The sequence below is a fragment of the Gymnogyps californianus genome, chromosome 22 (genome assembly GCF_018139145.2).
Source record: "Gymnogyps californianus isolate 813 chromosome 22, ASM1813914v2, whole genome shotgun sequence".
Taxonomy (NCBI): domain Eukaryota; kingdom Metazoa; phylum Chordata; class Aves; order Accipitriformes; family Cathartidae; genus Gymnogyps; species Gymnogyps californianus.
In genome coordinates this window covers 4,745,180-4,765,879 of record NC_059492.1, presented here as the reverse complement: position 1 = coordinate 4,765,879, position 20,700 = coordinate 4,745,180, and the positions used below count along the sequence as shown (strand labels likewise).

Genomic DNA, 20,700 nt, shown 5'->3' with positions numbered 1-20,700 from the left:
CACGCTGGGAATGGCGGGCACTTGACCGGGTGAGGCAGCGCAGTGCGCGCCGGTGTAGCTCCCGCCCCCCGGGTGAGGTGGTGCGGTGCGGCCGGGCGCGGCCTGTACCTGCCGGTACCTGCCCGTGCGTCTCGGGACGTTCCGGCCCTCGGCGGTACCGGCGGCTGAGGGAACGCGTACACCTGGTTGCCGAGACAACAGCCTACCCAGCTCTCCTCCAATCACTGCGCCTGTTACTTTGGGCACTCCGGTAGGCACCCAATCACAGGCAAACTCTCAGGGCCACCGTGCGCGCGGTTGGGCATGCGCGGCTGGTTAAGGTGGCTCGGAGCAGCCTCGTTGCGCATGCGCCTTAAGGTGGCTCTGGCGGCTGGGGGGCGCCAGCCGGAGCCGGAGCCGCCACCACCCCCAGGGCGGGCAGCAGCGGCGCACACGGGGCAGGCGGCGGGGGAGGCCACGCCGTGCCGGGGCGGGCAGGGAGGGATGGACCCCGGCGGGTGAAGGGGAGGTGCTGCGCTTGTCCCTGGAGCCCTGGGCCGGGGAGCGCCCCCTCAGGACCGGGGCTCCAGAGGGGCCTGCGGGGCCTGGCCCGCAGCAGGGCACCGTCGCAGCCATAGCCCCCTCCGCCCTCCCGGAAACGAGCGGCGGAACCCGGCTCCTTCCTCCCGCCCGCCTCCTCAGAGCCCTGCGCCTCAGGCGAGCTCGGCCCATAGGCTGGGCCAGGCCCGACCCCCCGCCCGGCAGCCAGTCCCCGCCGGCAGCCGGGGCCCGGCCCCAGACTGACAGGGCTGGCGGCAAATCGGAGGGGCCGGGCAGGGACGGAACGCGCCGCTCGGACGGGAACCGAAGTTGGGGGCCGAAGGCCCGGGCCATGGGGGCAGAGCGGCGGGGGCGGAGGGCGCGGGCCGCTCCCTGAGGGAGTAGGTGAGTGCGCGGGGCCTCCGCCGGCGGAGGCCGCCTCTGTCCCCTCGGTGCTGCGGGTTTTCCGGAGGGTTTTGGTCGGGAAGAAACAGCCGCTGGGGTCCGGCTGCGGGTCTCGGCTGGGCAGGGTGGCCTGACCGGGGAAGGGTGTCCTGGGGGGCACCCCCTGCCCTCAGCCAGGCTCTGCCCTGCCCGGGCAGGGTTTCCTCACGATGGGAGGTGGCTTTGCCCCCCACCTCCCCTCACAACGGGGTGTTTTTGCCCTTTCATGGCTAGGCTGTCATGCTACCCCTGTCCCCCCACACACTGGAGGCACTGGGACAACCCATGACTTAAAGTAATCCCTCGTAGGCCAAGGTTGGCCAAGAGAGCTTGCAGTTCGTGGCCTGAGCATGGGGTGGGTCCTGCTACCTCAGGATGTGACTGCAGGCCAGTTGTCGAGGGTCTGAGTCTAAGGGGTGCTCAGCCTGCACCATTTCAGGTAGTCTTTGAGTGGATTGAGAAGGATGTGTCCCTTGTGAGGATCACACCCCTGCAATGTCTATACACCAGCGTCCCTCTCTATACAAAGCGGGGGATGATGCCGATGCTCCTTGAGGTCTTTGGTGAAAGGAGCCATCACAGCGTGCAGGGACCTCAGACAGGCTTGCTGCGTGTGGTGCTTTCCAGACTCCAATGACTGTGGCTCTAAGGAATTTAGCCTCCAAACTCTGCTCACAGCAATTACACTGAAATGACCTCTGTTTGCCTGAAGAGCAGCACTGTCATCCCCAGCACGTGGGGATGGCGTGACTAATGTAATGCTGAACAAACAACAGAGGTACGCAGGCAGTAGAGAAATGAAAAGCAGGGCTTGGAGGACTTCAGAGACTTTTTGATAAGAGCTTTCCAAATGGCAAGGCCTGATGTTAAATGCCAGCTGAATATGTCACCCTTGGGGCTAAGCCAGTTTGCAGGCTCTTGTAAAGCAAGGTCTGTGTGAGTTGCTGTTTGAGACTTTGTAAGAAGGCATTTAAAATCGACTCTCTCTGCTGATATGTGCAGCTGTTAGTTTGATTCCAGGGAGTTTTCTGTGGCCTATCCTTCAGCAGGATTTCATTGTGGGTTTTGGACCATTGAGTTCATTTGACCTTTTTTTTTCTTTTTTTTTTTTTCTCCTGAGTATCACCTTGGAGGAATATAACCTTGCTGCCCCACTGACTGGCTGGAAATATTGGCTCATCTACACTTCTGCCTACGGTGCCTACCCTATCTCAGTGTAGCCTGGCAGGGGAAGAAAAGCAGCAGACAGGCTACAGAGAATTTTTTCGTGCTTCATTGAACTAATTGTTGCTTGTCCAAGAAAACAGGATGGATGAGAAGAAGTGGTACCAAGTTACAGATAAGGCGGTTCCAGCAGGGTCCAGGTCTCTTCTTTAAAGAGAAGTTCCAGCATCAAAGAGGCTGAAAAGCAAACACTTCAATCAACCAAAATGGAAGGAGGCAACAGTCCAAATCTGCAACTTCAGCAACTCCCGTTGGCCACAGCAGCGGTTTCCGTGCAGCCACACACTGACTCCTTTTCTTACAAGGTCAGGTTTCTACCCCAGTCTATCCCTAGAAGACCCTAACTATTCAAGTAAGCTGATAATGCCACTGTATTTTGGTTATTTTTTTGCAGAAAGTGCACTGGCTTTGTATTTAGCCATGCCTGGAGGCCCCAGTGTATTATATGCTGTGTATATAAGCAGTGAGAGAAAGAAAGAGAAATTCTGTGTCTTGAAGAGCTAGACAAAGTGAAGAAGGGACTGGCAGTTAAAAGATGTGGATGTCTAAAGGTGGTTAGGTACAATAAATTCTGCTAGGTGCCTTTTCAGACTAACCCATACATCAGTAATTGAGATCAGATGTTCTGGTCTGCTGTATATTCAAGTGCTTGAATTTCAGGTGGGTCAGCCCACAGTCATGCAGAGAGCCTGCAGCTGAGATGGGATGTGTTGCTGTAGTTCCTCCTTGTTCTCCAACTGGGAACGGAGCTGTTCCCAAATCAATTTCCTCTGAATCCCTGATTCTGAAGGTGCTCAGAAAATCGCAGCAAGAAGGGCTTTTTTTCACTGGAAAAAGTACTTTGCTGAGAACACGGTCTTAGGTGCGTTGTAAAAGTTGACCAGACTGATGTTGGCTTGCAGGCTTTCCTGTCCAGAAGCCAATCCCAAACCTGCGCTGCACTTAGGGGCTTTTCAGCTGAGGCACCGTCTCCTCCATGTCTTCTAAACTGAAGTCCAGTTGCTGAACCAGTAAACTGTGCTGAGCTTCTCTGGCTACATCTGTGATCACACAGTGACGTTTTTCTGCCAACTTTACTGTCTGTTGTGGGAAGATCTCTCAGGTGTTTTTGAATGAAGCTGCTTGGGTGAATCTTATTTTCGTACATCCTGATAAAGAGATTTTTGTTCCACTGATAAGACCTTGAAATCTTAAAGTCCTTGTCTTACTGTGTATGAGAAAATCAAGAATAGTATATTTACTGTTAAGGGAGGAATACGAATGTGAGCTCGTTTTTCCCAAATCAATCAAAGTAAGTACTAGACTGTATCTTGGAGACCAGCACTGAAATAAAAAGTGCTAATGACATCTAATGAGATTTAGACAGTTGTTGGAAGAACACAAATGCTAAATGGCCTGGCTTAGCCTCAGGCTCTTCTGTTCACTCCTAATGTACGTTTCCTTTGTGACTCAGCCTGCTTTACATCCTTTTTTATTTCAAATTCTGTCTTTAGACCGTGAGAATTATTGCTGAGCTGGGAGTGCTAATGTAGAAGGGGTTGGGAGCTTGCTAGGAGCTGCTACCAGTTGCCTATTACTTTGGAATAACTAGTTCGTATAAAAAGCAGCATAAAATCTGTGATAATTGGGCTGCCTCGTCAAATGGGTTAAATTACCTACTGAACCAGCAGATGTTATAAGCGGAGAAGAGCAGAATGTGACCCGCAGAATGCAGAGGTTCCTGGTCCATACTCTGCTGGATTCCAGGGCAACAAACATCCTCATAAAAAGGGTTTTTCAATGGGAAGAATGAATGAATGGGTCGTTGTGTTTAGCTTTATCTTCTTCTCCTCTGAGAAACTGCAAAGAATGCAAATATATGCACACTAGTTTAAGTCTCTTGTAGAAAGTGTCTGTTAAGGAAGGGTTATCTTTCACCTGAGTTTCACAGATTTGGAACATAGCCACAGGGAACTTACCTGAATTGCCCTAGATCTGTAGGAAGGGAGGAAGATAAACAGAGATTTTATTGACAGGTGATCTAGGAACTGTTTTAAAAGTCTGCTCTCATTCCAGATTGTGCAAAAAGCTCCAACTTCCTTCGGGGTCCAGTGGCTAAATTTAATATCTGTGTGTTTACTTTGTTTTTACAGGAGAACTTGATTGGTGCATTACTAGCTATTTTTGGGCATCTTGTTATCAGTATTGCACTCAACCTCCAGGTGAGTATCATGAAGCAAATATTCATCCTGCCTCAAGCATCCTGCATTAAAAAACATCAAGCATGCCAAAGCTTCTTTGCCTTTATTTTCTTTTCTAGAAATACAGCCACATCCGGCTGGCAGGTTCCAAAGACACCCGAGCCTACTTCAAAACCAAGACATGGTGGTGTGGACTGTTTCTGCTGGTGCTGGGAGAACTGGGAGTGTTTTCCTCTTACGCCTTTGCTCCTCTTTCACTGATTGTGCCACTCAGTGCAGTGTCTGTTATAGGTAAGGGGGAAAGAGACAACGGCCATACAAGTCTGAGTGTGTTCCAGTGTGAGATTGCTGATCGCTGGACTGATACATAACTCACTGTTTCTCTCTCCTTTTTTTTTTATAGCTAGTGCAATCATAGGAATGATATTTATTAAAGAAAAATGGAAGCCCAAGGATTTTTTGAGTAAGTTCCACAGTTCCTTTTCATTTTTCCTCTCTGTTTACAAGCCATTCAACACATAGTGTGGCCTCTCAAGAATCATAATTAGAGGGATGGCAAGCTCTGCATTAGCTATAGTACCTCTTCGAAGAAATGCATCATCTCATCCACTGTTTGTTAAAAATGGATTTTTTTTTTTTTTCTTCCTGATTTGTTCCAAATCATCTGAATCTCACAGGTTTTAGAAAGACATGGAAATGGTGGTTGTTTGCAGGATTTGAGAATCATGGTTCTCTGGGCTGAAGCTGCAGCCTAGGGCCTTGACTCTGCAATAGCATAGGCACAACTGAATCAGCTGAATTTCATCCATGTGCAAGTGTTTGCAGAACTGGGGTGTTCATTCTTCCATTTCCTAGAAAATGGGCTGTGGGCAGTGCCAGGCAGGATAAGCCCCGGATATAGATCTCGTAGCTCCTATTTGTTTAGCAGATGCTACCTGCTATGAGCTTTTTTTCTCAACTCACAGCACACACATTGCCTAGGGTTTTTTTGGTTCTAATATTTTGAAAGTGGGGCATAAAGGGCAGAGGAATGAGTCATCCAGAGGAATATGCATGATGTCATTAATGGTCACTGTGCATGTGCGCTATCAATTCAGTGCATCCACACTAACCCACTAACTTTGTCCTCTCTTTTTTTTTTTTTTTTCGTCCTTTGGTTGCCAAAGGGCGCTATGTTTTGTCCTTTGTAGGCTGTGGTTTGGCAATTGTTGGAACTTATCTGCTGATAACATTTGGACCTAATAGTCATGAGAAGATGACAGGAGAAAATATCACTAGGCATTTAGTGAGCTGGCCATTTCTGTTGTATATGGTAAGATGGCCCATAAAATGTGGGACAGTCTTCTGCTATATGCCTGATTAGGAGTTTCATTTCAAGCATTATTTTTCCTTACGGTTACTAGCAATATTCCTTGTACTTGCTAATGAACCTATGCCAGCTTTTCCCGGTGTCAGTTCCACATTGCCTGTGGACACCTGCATGCATAATCTGGAACCCTCCCATTCTTTCTCTGAATTATTCTGTTAGGACTTAAATACCTTTAACTGAAAAGTCTTAAAATAGCTTGCTCTCTCCCTGACCTGTCAGCTTCAGCCTGTGGCGGTAGTACTGATGGCAGCTGAGAGCAACTGTTCCAGAGGTGTCCAAATACTGTGCTTGCATCTGGGCTTTTTCTAGACTGACTTTCTCTGGAGCCATCAATCTCTCATTGAAAATCTTATGAAATCTATCAGTTTTTTAATGGAGATAAGTTTGGCCATTAAGAAAGATGTGTGCTCCAGGGATCACTTAAAGAACCTCATTACAGAAAGTAGGCTGAGGTCTCTGATGTGAATATTCAATCAGGATTATTTGATCTGCTGCTTTACCATGAATATAACGTCAAAAGTGTCCCATGTTTCCTGTTCTGCAAGAAGCTATTGAATATGTCATCTAATTAGAATCTAAGATCATGCTAGATTTGATCTGTAATTGTGTGGGATCCTCATTTTCCTTTGATTTGCCTTATTGTGTAATTCTAATGTTTGACTGGCTCAGAATCCCATTTACTGCCAAACCCATATATTCTGCATTTTTTAATATTCTCGTTTCTGTCTTTTGTAGCTTGTGGAGATCGTCATATTCTGCCTGCTACTATATTTTTACAAGGAGAAAAATGCAAACTACATTGTAGTTATTCTTCTGCTGGTAGCTTTGCTGGGTAAGTTGATACGGGCTTGTAAGATCTTCTGACTCTGGCTTATAGCAGTAAACTACAGTAAACTGAAGCATCTATGGCATATAGGGAATTATACTGACCTAATTAATGGCATAAAATACACCAATCTACTCCAGCTAATATCTTGCAGTGATGTTTAGGGTCTTTGCAAATGACCTTTGAACAACTAAGACTTATTTCCCATGAGGACGAATAATCTGCCAAATACAGAAAGTACAAGTTATTTATTAGTGTTCTTAATTTTAATCTGTGCATGCGAAGCATGGTACGATATCTTATCTATTCAGTGGATAAGGAAGGCTGATTCAGTGGATGAAAGAGAGGATTTGACTTACAAGAATCTTCTTGGCTCTGGGAAGATTTGCTGTGTGGCTAAAGAAATGATAAATGCTCTGCCATGCCAGTATGTCCCTATTTAAATTGGGAGAGCCTCTGGGCATGGGGTCAAATGATGCCTTTGATATCCTCATAGCCTACAGTGGGATCCTACAGTGACTTTGGAAAGGCCAGGATTTCACTTGTACCTTTCTCCACATTAATCTGTTTTTTAAGAAACTGTGATCAATTAAACTTTAAAAAGGGCGAATAATAGCAAGGCAGTGACGCAGTCTGACATGCTGTTGAATCTATGTCACAGTCCTCAATTTTTGCTTTTTATGCAGCTTCAATTACTGCAGTGTCTTGTCTTTTTTTTCTTTTATTTTCTTTTTTTTGAACTGTTTGGGACTGGATTTCGGTAACTGATGCCTCAGAGGCTGCGCGAATTACAGACAAAGCAACTATACTATCCTAATTCTGAATGGCCCTGACTTGTGCTTTCAAGAAACGGAAAGGAAGTAGGCTCTTTCTGATTCTTGATTTAACTTCCTTAGCTTTATTAACCAAGCCAATATGGCATCAGAAATGAAAATTTGTGTCCTTCCGTCATGTGATTGCACAACACTGTTTAAACACTTAAAAAAAAAACCAGTAAATGCTCCCAGTCCTGTAGACAAGGGAACCGTGATACAGGAAGGTTAAGTGATTTATTGAAGGTCACTGTGGTGAAGTTGTTGGGATTAAAACTGGCAGAGTTGGCGATAAAACAGACAGTTTGCATCCCTTGTTTGGCCTGGCAAAAGGAGGGTTCAAGTTCTTGTAGATTTTGGTTTTGTTTGCAGCTGCCTGTCATGTATAGAGTGAATGTGCAGCATTCCTGTCCCGTTGAACATGTATCAGTGCTTCAGCTGAGTCTTGGTAAACGTTCACAGGTTCCATGACTGTTGTGACTGTGAAGGCTGTGGCAGGCATGATTGTTGTCTCGATACAAGGAAACTTACAGCTCGACTACCCTATATTTTATATCATGTTGGTGTGCATGATTGCTACAACGATTTTTCAAGCAACGTAAGACACTTATTCTCTTTTTGTCTATAATTGCGCTGGTTTCAGTGGATCAGTAATTAGTGGGCTCTTTGTTATCCATTCCAAGAATGCTGATTAAATTTTAGGAGAAGAATTACCCATTCTCTTCTGTGACCTGTCCTCAAATCCATGTCACAGGAGCCTGGGACAGTGGTGTTCTTTGCTTTTCCATGTAGTGACACTGCCAAGTAGTTTTAATCCCAAATTTATACATCATTCAAGTATTTGCAAAACAATGTTAGGAATGAAATGGTGGCAAATCGAATACAGTATCTGTGCACTGGCTAAAATCAAAGTGCAGAATCAGTGTTGTTGATAATGTGTCTGGTTGTTTTTTTTTTTCCTCTGTACTTGTAATAACATAAAAAGCTGGTAGCAGCAGGGATAAAAAGCTATTCAAAATGTGAGTAACATTCTGGTGGCCCTAAGGTCAGTGGCAGTAATTTCACTGCCTTTAGTCAGTACAGCCATAAGGCTTACTCTTCTATCATTTATATAAATTCCAAGGGATGCTGCTGCAGGCTTAGTGAGAAAGAGAATAGTTTCTTAACTTTATGCATCACTTTTGAAAGGTGTTTCCAAAAAGGAGGAGACCTATACTAGTCCATGATAACTGCTATACAATCTGAGTATCCTTCCCAAATCAAGCCCTGTTGTCTGTCATTGTATTGCAGATTTTTAGCTCAAGCCTCACAGCTGTATGACTCATCTCAGATTGCCAGCATCGGCTATATCCTGTCCACAACAGTAGCAATCACAGCAGGTAACAGTGCACAAAACAGTGTGTTGGCCCTTTCTAAAAGAAGGGCAAAAGATTTTGGAAAATAATCCTCACTTACAGATGAGGAAGGTGAATACTCAGCAAGACGATGACTTGTATTTTCTTGTCATCTCTCTTCTGCAGCTGGCTTTGTTTCTTGTTTCTTTCCAAAAATGTGAATTATCCCATTAGACTGTGTTAAAATTTTCTGTTAAGTTCTGTCATTTTGTTTAAAGTGCACGGTAACTTACGTTTGAGACTGTATTACTCATACCATGCTAGCATGTAGAAGAGGGTGATGTACGCTCTTAGATGTGCAACTTGACTACACAGCTAAAATTTCTCCTTGTGTGATTTTACCTAGATTTTGTTAAAATCTATGTGATACAGTGTATAAACGTATTTGCTTCCTCTGTACAAAGGTGTTACAATTCTCTTCCTGATAGTCTTGTTTGCATTGTATCTAGAATGCAGCTGCTCACAGCTTTATAGGCACGTTTCCTTCTGAACAGTTTACTCCAATTTCAGCCCTTGCCCACACAGGAAAAGCTTTTTCTGCGCGAACAAAGATGAGCATTTTAAACCCCTTAGGCTTCAAACCTGATGCGCAGCCTTTTTAAGGTTTTGTTCTCCTCGCTTAGACATATGAGCAAAACTGGGGAAAACAAACAAACAAACCAAAACCTCAACACTGGAGAAAGTGCATCTGCTTGACAGTGATGGATACTATCTGTGTAAATAGTAATGCTCTTCTAGGTATGTAAGGGCAATAGCTTCACCCGTAAATTACACATTGCCTTCTAATGCCCTTCTTCAATGTCATGAGAGAGTATGGCCTAGTCTTTGGCTCATGTTTATTTCCGGTCATGTTCCAAGCCATATGCTGCTCTCAGATTCATCAGCTTATTTACTTCAATTAGAAATGTAAAGAGTAGGAGCCAGAATGCGTGTCCTGTTGACATCCAGGGCACAAAGGACACTTGTCATCTTACAGGTTTGAGCTATATATACTTGTTTGGGGTCAAGAGTTTGTATCCTGTTGTAGTTAGAGAGATCCGATTTGGTTTGTCATTCAGACTTCAGAAATACAGTCTTTTGTTTATGTGGTGACCACTGCTGTATGGTGAGAATTTGGCTCAGGCTTTATTAGCACAGGGACATGCAATAGTTCCAGCAACGTTTCCTTTGCTACCCCCTACCCCAATATGGAAAGATTTGTATTAGTTGCTGTGCTGCTGTGCAGATTTACTTGCATCTATATTAGTTACACCAGTATAACTATTTTGGTAGTGAAATTCTAAAAGATTTGTCAATAAATTGTGTTAAAGTAGAAATCAGGCCACCTTTTTCTATTTTAAGATCATAAAAGAACCAAAGGTGCTGACTATAAAAATAGGAATCTTACATGATTCGGTTTCTGGAGGGACTAGCGCTGGAGATGTAGCACTAATTGCTCAGGTAAGCTGGGAAGAAAGATGTCATGAATTATTTCCTTTTAAAGGAGCGACTTTTTACTTGGACTTCACCGGTGAAGATGTTCTCCATATATGTATGTTTGCGCTTGGGTAAGTGTTTAAAGTTTCCTTGACAGAAAACTGGACAGTATTTCTTCATACGACTAAAATTTTTAAAATATCTATCTATATAGGAGGTACATACTGTCTTGGAGAGGAGGACAAACTGAAAGCACTTTCTCTGTTAGACAATGGCCCATAGAGCTCAGTATCTTGTCTGAGTGATGATGGATGCTCTAGAGGAATTGTATAACACTAGGTTATGCACAATTGTACAAATTAAACATTAAGTCCCTTACTGACTGTACTGGATGGAGATCAGCTTGGAGGTTGAAGCACGTGGGCTGTTTTTCAAGCTTAGGGAATCTATTTCAGGTTTTGCACCGAGCCTTCACTGAACTGTGACTGGACTTCTGGAGTCCTGTTTCTTAGGGCATGGGCACTCCCACAATGCAGATATGATCAGCAAAACATTGGCTGTGTAACTCAGTATTTAGTCTTAGTACAGTGTCTTAATGTGATTAGCTCTCCATAATCGGGGGACATTCTGAAATGTCTTTCAGATTAGTACAGAAAAAAACAATTGGGAGATTAATGTCATGAACTGCGCCTTTCTCTGTCAACATACTGTAAAAATCAAGATTGACAGTTGTTAGCATGTTTACCTATGGGAAACCTTTCAAAGGTCAGGCTGCTAAATCCTGGAATTTCATCAAAGAAAACTGAATTTTGATATGCTTCCTTTCCCCTTTAGTTAGCCAAGGTTAATTAATTAATTAACTAACGTGGAAACTTTTCCCTGCGTTTTGATAAAGAAAAGGTGAAGTTGTTCTGATTGCTAGGTGGATTTCCATACTGTTGAAGAGGGTTATTCAGCTGAGACAGTTCCCTGTAATTCTGACTTCACAGTTCTTTTGCTTCCAGTTCTGAATTCTTTATGGTGCTACATGATAGGCACTCAGAAGAAGCAATATTACCCCCTCTTCCTTTTCACAGTTATCTCAGTAGATCTTGTCTTCTCTCTCAGGTGCCTCATAGCATTTCTAGGTGTCTTCCTGATCACAAGAAATAGGAAGAAATCTGTACCATTCGAACCGTACATATCGATGGATGCTATGCCAGGTAACAGTAAAAATACAGTGGTTTATCAGTCTTTCTCTTTTAAGTATTGGGCTTCACAGTGCAAGCTCAAGCTTTAGGCTCTGTTAAGTATCCGGATATATCAGGCGGCTGTGTTGTTTTCTAGTTTTTCCTTCTCGTTTGTTTGCGCCTTGTGAGGGGTACGTGCATGTTTTGCATGGAGCAGAGAAGAGGTGATGTGCCACTTATGCTGGGTCCTCTGACGCCAGGGGGGATGTCATATTTTGCCAGAACAGCCTTGTCCAGTTGGCTGCTATCTGGGAAGATGAACTAGTTTTGAGCATGTGCTTGGGACTGGGCTTAGTCTTCATCCAGCAGGAAGAACTGATTATTGGGGAAGGCTGAGATATGTTGCAAGAGGTAGAGGCCAGGGGGAGCAGAAATTTCTTCTGAGAAGTACAGCTAAACACTCTTTCTGGTGAGCTGTATAAAAGATATGCAGCACTTGATAAATAACTGACTGCCATCCCTCATTCACTTGAAGCTTATTTCTCCATTAGTTGCTTTAGTGCTAAGCAGAAAAACATTATGTCTTTCATTTAACGCTCAAGGAACTGATGAGCCGCATATCACGAACACTGAGACTGATTTAACAGAGTGCAGGAAGAATGCACTTCTGTTCCTAAGCATTTAATCTCTGTCTTTGCTCTTTTCAGGCATGCAGAACATGCACGATAAAGGGATTGCAGTTCAGCCTGACCTCAAAGCTTCTTTTTCCTACGGTGCCCTAGAGAACAATGACAACATGCCGGAAATCTATACTCCAGCTACATTGCCGATTGTGCAGGAACAACACGGTTCCAAAGGAGTTTCTGCTCCACCCTACCGGGTGCTGGAGCACAGCAAAAAGGAGTGAGTGACCTTTAAGGAACTGATTTGAGTCGTCAGAAGTATGACCTTTATTTATTTACCTATTAAAATATAAGCAAGTGTAAAGCCAACCTTGATATAGTTTAAAGCTCGTCTCAAACTTAACTTTCAAGGCTGATTATTAAAATAAACAACTCTCTACAGTTGTGAAGTTGAAAGCATTTGTCTTAGCAAGAAGTAAATCACAGTTCTCCATTGAAGGCTGCTGTCTGGAAGTGTGAAATGTTGAGTGCAGTATCGTGGCAGTATGAAACCGATGAGATAGCAGATGCTGTGAAAACGCAGAGCTGTGGGAAGAGAAGTGACTGTGCAATTTTTAGTCCTGCTGGGAGTGAGTTTATCTCCAAATAGAAGTTTTCAGGAGTTGCTCACCGAGAGAGGAGGGCAGGATTTAATCTTTCATGTATAGAGACTGTGATGGATTTCCAGAAAAGTTGTAAATCCTCATGTCTCTAGCGTGACCACCAAACTACCTTAACATGGCAATAAAATGTAACTGTTTTCAAGCACGAATACTGAAACTTACTGTGTCTTTAGAGCAGCGTAATTGGTTAGAGTAAGCAAGCTACTTTATTCCTTCAAAACGTGAATCCTGGGGACTTCCTGTACAAGTGATTCTGTGACTAGTGTTGAACATAGGCACTGAGAATGTGAATTGTTTATAGCACCCCTGGATTATATGGCAGCTCAGAACAAAGATTATTTGCCAGTTTTCTGGTTTCATAGCAGGAGCTTCAAGTTGGATTAAAAGGTGCAGAGGGAACACTGTAAAGTATGAGAACAAGAAGAAATGAGAATAGTAACGTGACTGGTATCTGGTGGGAATTTTTTGTAGTTCTTGATGAGGTCCTAATTCTCTGTCACTTTTATTTTCTTTCTGGTTGAGGCAGGATTTCCAACTTTGTTTAGTGGTCTTAAAGGTATTGACATTCCTTAGTTAAAAAGCTCAGTCTAGGTGTTATAGGCTGGGGTCCCACCCCCTTTTTTTTTCTTTAAAAAAAAGGAAAAAAGATACTAGTCTAAAATTGTGAATGACCTAAGAAGAAAAAAGAAGTGTGCGCAGTCCAGCACTCAGTGAAGACTGTAAGAATAATGGAGCATTGTGTACTCATGATAGTTATCTTCCCAGCTTCCAAGAGATGGCTAGAAGCTGATACGAAGGGAGAATAGACACAAGGTGGGGGGAAACTTGTCAAGTGAAAAGGACAAAGCACAACATTTACTGGCATATGCAAGTTATACTGGCGCTGATATCATCATCTTCTCTAAAAGCCGTTGTTTTGCTGGGAAACAGAATTTTAAGTCTACTCGGTGTGTCTTGGACTGCATGCATAGTGGAGTGTCTCCAGAACCTTAGAAGACTTTATTTGAAATGAATAGTGCTTGTGTTCCGTGCATTTTTAAGTGGTTACTCTGATACCAAGGGGTTTGGGAGGATCTTGGACTTGCAACAGTGGCTTTCTGCATTTTTTTATTTTTGTTTAAATTAACTCATGGCCAGTTTCTGTTCCCACTACAAAAAATTCCCAAGAACTCCACTGACTTGTATATAGTTATTCCAGATTCTTGCTACTGTATATGACAACAGAACTGTTCTTTTGCATGTTTGCCTTGCCAGCTATGAATACTAATTCAATCTGGAAATACTTGAGATTGCTTTGGCATTTTTGTGCAGCTTCAAAAAATTGTAGCCTTCCCTCCCTGCAAAGAGTAGATGCCTAGTGGCTGTACGTGTACCTGTATGTGAAGTTTCTTCACCAGCTTGGCATGTCTGACAATTCAGGTCTTATCAGTGGCATCCCGTACACTACAGCTTATGAAACCTCAAGAAATAACAGCTTTTCTTTTACCCTCAATACTTTTTGTGTTTAAGTAAGATAACAATGTTAATGGGCTAATAGTGCCAGAACATTAATCTTGTTGGAGTTGCAGTGACACTGATTTACTACCTTTGGCTTTGTATCCTTGGTAATCAATTGTTTGTGAATTTATGTGCAGCTTTTGTTCATTAACAATACAAAACAAAGTAGTATGGGGAGGCTAAATGGGAAGGGTACAAGAATGCTGGCTTTTCTTATCTCTTCCCTTTTAATCAATGAGGCAGTAGCTGTTTTGACCTATTAGTTCTGAAAGCACAGAAACACACGGGTTTAAAACAAGCTGTGCTAAACCATGCATAGCTACAAACTCTACTTTTTACATGGCAATATTCTCTGTGTTTAATTACAGATGTTGCTGTGGTATAAAATAATTAATCAGAAGGGCCTAAATGTTTTGCTGTTGACTTCTATTATTAGGATGGCCCTATGTGTAACAGAATGTAGTTTTCCCAGTTTTTAGTTTCTCAGTAGTATTTAAAAACTGCAGTTGACTGGTGTGCAGACTTTGTAGCCAGCAAATGGCTGGTTAGGTTTTTCTCCTAATCAGGGGACCTGACATCACGAGAGACAGACACAGAGTGCTTTGTGAGGGGGAGAGTGCTGCTCTGATGTGGAGCCCCTGCTTGTACTTCTCTTTTGTGGGCTGCTCTCTGGCCTGATTCAGTGATTTTTTTGCAGTAAACTGCCCAGATTCTCCACAGCCCTGCGGCCTGAGCACTGACTGACTCCTGGCCTGACCTTCCTCTCTGCCAGAGAGCCCTCAGTTATCAGTACGTGGCTGTCTTCTGCTCTGAGTGAAATTTCCTCCAGCCATAACCTGAGCTTTTGTATTATTGTAGTGTTTTGGCCCTTTTCTTTCAAAGACTCTATAAAGGCAAGAGTCTTGCTCCAAAGCTTTCTATAACCATGTTTTATTTACACAGTCTGTGTGTGTTTAAATAATTCTACTTAATAATGACAGTTCCCTTTACCTGCAGCGAGACTTGCTTTTGGAAACTTCCTGACAAAGGACTCCAAGGGAGGCGATGTCTGTTTCTACAGCACATAAATCACAATATTTTTGATTACTCCATTGTGCCACATCAGTAGAGCCTGAGGTGTTCCTTGGGCTATAGGCCTCAACTCAATGCACTGATGTTGTAAGCGTTGCATTTTTGCCAGTCTGTGTTAGGCACTGTAAGTGCGGCAGTAGGACTGCCAGACTGCACCTCGCTCCTGCTTGCTGCCTATGTTCAATACTTGAATTTTAAAATGTTGGGGTTTTTTGTATTTTATGCACTTCCCCCTTTCTTGCTCTTTCTTCCAAGCTTCCAAAAGATTTTATTTTCTGCTCTTCAGCACAGTCTTACAGCTGCCGTCTCTGTTGCTGAGAAGGCTTGAACAGGGCCCCTAGAATCCAAACATCTGTTTAAACTTGACTGTAGAACTTCTGCGCTCTTTCTAACAGTGGGAGGGTATAGCTCAGGATTGAAATAAACTCCTTACCTCCCTTCTAGTTCAGAGCTTACAAGCTGAAAACAGGAAGCTATTTGTACCCTCAAGTCTGTACTTTTTACAAAATATTTGCTGGTCTGAGGTGACAATGGCCATGCCCGGGATTGCAGCAAACATTTACAGCTGAACAGCACGTGAAGATTTAAAGGAGGGGAGCCCCATGCCACATTCTAGCCCTTCTTGCAGCATGAAAAATAATCTGTTGCTGTACAGCACACTTTAACCTGTGTACATCAAAACTTGTTTATCCAGGGCTGATCCCGAGAGCGGCAGGGCACTACAAACAGCAGAGTATGCTTAGATTTCCAAATGTGCAGCATTTTTCAGAATCAAGAGCTGAAAAAAGTGTGCACAAAAATCAACTGACTGCTGTCTCCCTTACTAAACTGGTAGAATAGCTCCTTGACTCTCTATGTCCTAGCTTCTTCATCAAATGTGAACTGACATCTACTGCCTCCACACTGTGTGGCTTTTCAATGCACCAGAGCACTTGACACGTTCTCAGTGTGTATCTTACGTGTAACTTAATGCTGTGGAATACAGCTCCTATGTTGGCTGAATGTACAAAATGATCTGCCTACAATGTTCTCTTGTTCACATTAAAATGTGTAAATAAATCAAGCTTTACAGTATTGGACTATAAGGATAACTGCTTAATTTTTCATAAGCAATGTTGCATGTCTATTTAATTCTGTTTGTCTTTTAGGTGAGACCTTTGGAAATGAAACTTAATAAAAGATTGTGGTAAAACCTATAGAATTCTGGCCTGCTCCATACTCTTGGTATAGCTTTAATCGGCCATAAATGTCTTGAGAGAAGTTAAGACAGAATTTAGTTTACTACCGTAAGTACTATGTGCATTCAAAGAACTGTCGTTTTTAACAAGATACGTGTAAATGAAATGCAGATTGCTACATGTTTGGGGCTGCAGCATTACTAACGCTCGCCATTTTACACGAGTCTCCAAGTATTTGGTGTCAGCTTTAGGAATCATGGAATTTACTTTAAAATCTTAGTTTTGCAGGGCTTTAAAAAAAAATCTTAGCATTCATTATTTTAGAGAAGAGCTTGAAAATGTGATCCAAGTATAGCCTAAAGGAGTGTGGGGGGACACAAGATGAGCCAAATCACAAAACCAAAAGCATTATATTATTGGTGGCCTGACTCATGATTTTTGCAAGCCTGCCAACTCAATACTGAAATTGAGACAACAGCATGCTTCTCTGAGACAGCGAAGACCTCTAATACTAGTTGGGAACGCTACGCTGTAGGAGATGCCATCCTTCAGATACAGGATATCATGTCTTTGATTGTGGGAGTAGACAGCTTAAGGGCATTTCCTAACAATGCCATTAAGAGATACAGACGGTCATAAATTTAGAATACTGGCAATGTAGCTTAATCGAATGCTTGCCAACCTAATTAACACTCACCGTATGGGTTTTAGTCCAGGGGGATAAGCAGAAGATAACCCTCAGGATACTCTTAATTAAATGTATCTCTTGGGGTCCCAAACCACAAATGGAGAAAAAAACCCAAGAGCAGCCTTATTCACTTTGGTGTTAAAGCTGCACTTCATACAAGTCCCTGGACATGAGTATTAGAACACTGGCTAGCACTTTGTTGAATGCTTGCAGAAGCAGCATACCTAAGCCCCAGAGTTTCTGATAAATGTGGTAATACTTTGCTAACATACATCATTTAAGGGCTAGTGTGTTATATGAGACAACTGTGTTAAGCGCTAATATAAAGAGGTGGCAATCAAGCCAGATATCAGGAGCATTACAAAAACGCATGCTACAAAAGCGGTGTTATTACAGAAGACAGAGTATGTAAAATGCCCTTGAAATGGACACAAATGTTCGGAGTTTGTGGTATTAAAGCAGAATACATTGCTGGCCAGGGAGGAAGAACAGGGTATTGAATTAATAAAGCATGTGATTGCAGCAAGGAAAGGCTAAGGTAATTGAGACTAACCAATTACCACCTAAATTTGCACTGCATCTAAATTGCAGAATCCCTTATCTGGACAGGTAAGACTGATCTTACCTTTCTGAAAGTGAATTCTGCTATGCCCTGTTTTCGTACGAGGGAAAGGTCTGCACTGTGGACAAACAAATTACAAGCCCGGTAAAGAAGACCAGCTTAGCATTACTTTCCAGCTTTTTTGTGTACCTAAACTTTAGAAGAAAGCATTTCAACCACAGAAATTGCAGTATTTATGTCAAAAATCCTGTCTGCTGGCTTTCCAAGTGAGGACAAAGCTGCTGAACTAAATATTTGTGTCAGTTAAATTCAATAGTTCTGTGGAAAACCGAATACAAGCAAAAAAAGGATGTTGGTTTGTGCTTTCTTTAGATGTAAGTGTACACAAGCATTCATTTATCACACAGTTCAGATGACCACTGTCTCAAATCATCTCATCGCTGGATTAAGCCATGATTTACTCCGAGAAGACAAGGGACACAAACTGTCACCGTTCCCATCTGGCAACTGCCTTGAGCGTGTCCGCCAGCCGAGGCCAACTGCAAAGTAAAACCGATTAACTTCGGCCGCCATCTAGGAGCGTACGTGTGCCTTTCGCAGCAGAAATCTGCCAAGCACAAAGCACCCCGAGAGTCAGTCCCACGTCCTCTTCTCTGGCTTTAGCCTTCAAGGTCACCCAAGCATCCTGCCAGGACACCCCGAGGCACTCCTCTGTCAGGTCTCAAACAGCGTTTCAAGGCTGTTAATTAAAAACATGGAAGAGGCCTCCATCCTCGGCGCTGCCAGCAACTGAGCCACCGACCGCTTCTCCAGAGGCAGTTCCTAGAGCAATTTGCAGCTTTTGAATCAATTCTCATCTCTCTGAGCTCAGTCATTCCCACAGGGAACCCTGGAAAGCCTTTCCTCCAGGCCAAACAGACGGTGGAAACCCGTCGCCTCCTCGAGGATCGATACGTGTGAAACACCGTTTGTTTCCGCAAAGCGCTTCCTGCCCTTTGCTGTGGAGACCCCCCGGACGCCATGGGGGGCGGAATATCCCTGAAACCCACCGCGGAGCGGGGACGGGGCGGACGGCGGGGACGGGGCCCCCACGCAGCCCCTCACGGCGAGGCGGTTGAGGAGATGGCCGCCCGCCCCAACCGCCGCTACCCCTCCGTGAGGGGACGGGACTAGCGCATGCGCAGCAGTCGCCCCCCTCCATCCGGGTCACCGACCCCCCCCCCCCCGCCCTTGCCCGCAGCTCCCTGAGGCGATGCGGAGGCGTGGGGGCGCGCACGCAGCCGCGTTCCCGCCGCTCCCCTCCCGCAGCCGCTCACTCCGCACGGCGACCGGCGGGGAGCGCGCGCTCCCGCGGCCGCCCCGTGCGCGGCGCCCCTTCTCCGCCGCTACCGAGGGGATCCCCACCGAGGAAGACGGTGAGAGCCCCCCCCGCCCCAGCGCCCCGCTGCCGGCCATCTGTTGCTCCCCCACCCCGTCCCTTCAGCCGTCCCTTCGCTGGGAGTCCCGTCCTGAGGTGAGGCGGCGCGGCCCGGCCCGGCGGCGGCTGAGCAGCGCCGAGCACCGCCCGCCGCCTTCTCCCGGGCGGGTCGGTGAGGGCGCGGCGAGGCCTTGGCCGAGCCCGCCCGTCCCGCGGTGCCGCTGCTGCCTGCGCCCTCCGCGGCTGCCGGGCGGAGCGGCGGCGAAGTTGTTTTCTCCTTTACCAGTTGCTCGTTAGGGCAGATACAGAGGGTTTGGGGTTTTTGTGGTGGTGGGTTTTTCTTTTTTTTTTTTTAAAGAATAATGCCAGAGAGGTCTTCTGCCTCCACCCTCGTGTTTATCCCATGCCGTATTAACTCTGAACTTGGGTGTTGATCCCCCAGCCCGTTAACTTGGCCAGGGCTGCTCCCCTGGGTACACCAGTCCTCTGCGGGTTTGCAGGATTGAGCCCGAGTTTATAAACTCCTCGGAGCGAATTTGACTGTTTATGTAGAAATTGCCTTGCCGGTTTTAGTCCTTGTGAGTATTCACGGTTTTCGGGAAGGATGTGAGAATGTAAATGAGGTGCTTGTACTTCAGCAGTGCCTGAAGAGCGGCTCCAGAAGATGCAAAGGTAAAAACACCAGTCCTGTCTTTACCGATGCTCTGATGAAGAACCAAAGCTCTCAATGGCAGAAGCTGCATTTCCGGAGTTTGTTTAAATTTTGGAAGATCTTAAGCTTTGTATGAAGTTGAAGAGTTTGTTTTTAAGTGTTTCAGAGGTACCTGTCACCTGGTATTTAAATGATAAGCAGGTATTAATTCTCAGAAGAACAAAGGACTTAGTAAAAGGTCTTATCCGAGTGGCTTTAGTTCTTGGGATCCTTTTAGTCCTGCTGTGTAAGGCCATTTAATCTAAAATCTAAGAGGGAGCGAGTGATCAAATAGCTTGCTAACGAGTATTGTCAGTTGTCTGCACAATGAATTTGCTTATAATTTTGAATCATTTAGTGCAGTAAGAATTAGCTAATTGTAATAAATAACTAGCGTTTGTATATTTTCATTTATATCAGACTATCTTATAAATAAGTAGTACTTATCATTCCGAGGAGGTAAGTGAAGTAATCCCCTTTTTGCATAGGGGAAACTGAAGCAGAGCACTTTGGCTGTTGCACTGATAATCGCATCGGTGTACCTGCCAAGCTTGGAGTATTTCTTCTGATTTTGTTGCTTTCTGATAATTGCACAATAAAATAGTTCTACCTAGTCTGTTAAAATATCACTTCTCACAGTACCGTTTCCAACACTATTTCTTAATTAATGTTTGTACATCAGTCTTACCTGTCTCATCCTTATTTCAGGGAAGCTATTGGATATTCTTGCATTGCTCAGTAACCATGGTGTTTTGATACTGATTTGGGAGAAGTCAGGAAAAACAAGTAATCTCTGAAAAAACTGGAATTAACCATGTAGGTTTATGATTAAAAAAACTAGAACTGTGATGCATTCTTATTTTTCAAAAAAACCAAAACATAATTGAAGTAGCTTTTATAGTTCAGTGTTCTCTACAGAAGCTTTTCAGATTTTGTTTTTATACTGGCAAGAAATACA

General features: G+C 44.3%; 1 protein-coding gene across 2 annotated transcripts; it reads left to right on the top strand.

Moving 5' to 3' along the window:
- Positions 1 to 203: 203 nt before the first annotated feature.
- NIPAL3 (NIPA like domain containing 3) lies at positions 204 to 16,404 on the top strand. 2 transcript variants are annotated; one of them, XM_050909685.1, is made up of 13 exons: positions 204 to 250; positions 2,084 to 2,492; positions 4,320 to 4,388; positions 4,487 to 4,658; positions 4,771 to 4,830; positions 5,534 to 5,679; positions 6,472 to 6,568; positions 7,837 to 7,972; positions 8,665 to 8,753; positions 10,252 to 10,315; positions 11,292 to 11,386; positions 12,061 to 12,256; positions 16,355 to 16,404. In XM_050909685.1, the coding sequence occupies exons 2-13, from the start codon at positions 2,394 to 2,396 to the stop codon at positions 16,356 to 16,358; spliced, it is 1,227 nt and encodes a 408-aa protein (XP_050765642.1). In that variant the 5' UTR covers positions 204 to 250; positions 2,084 to 2,393; the 3' UTR covers positions 16,359 to 16,404. The 2 variants fall into 2 exon arrangements, with proteins under 2 accessions (XP_050765642.1, XP_050765641.1); XM_050909684.1 differs by having other exon boundaries at positions 15,132 to 16,397.
- The last annotated feature ends 4,296 nt before the right edge of the window (positions 16,405 to 20,700 follow it).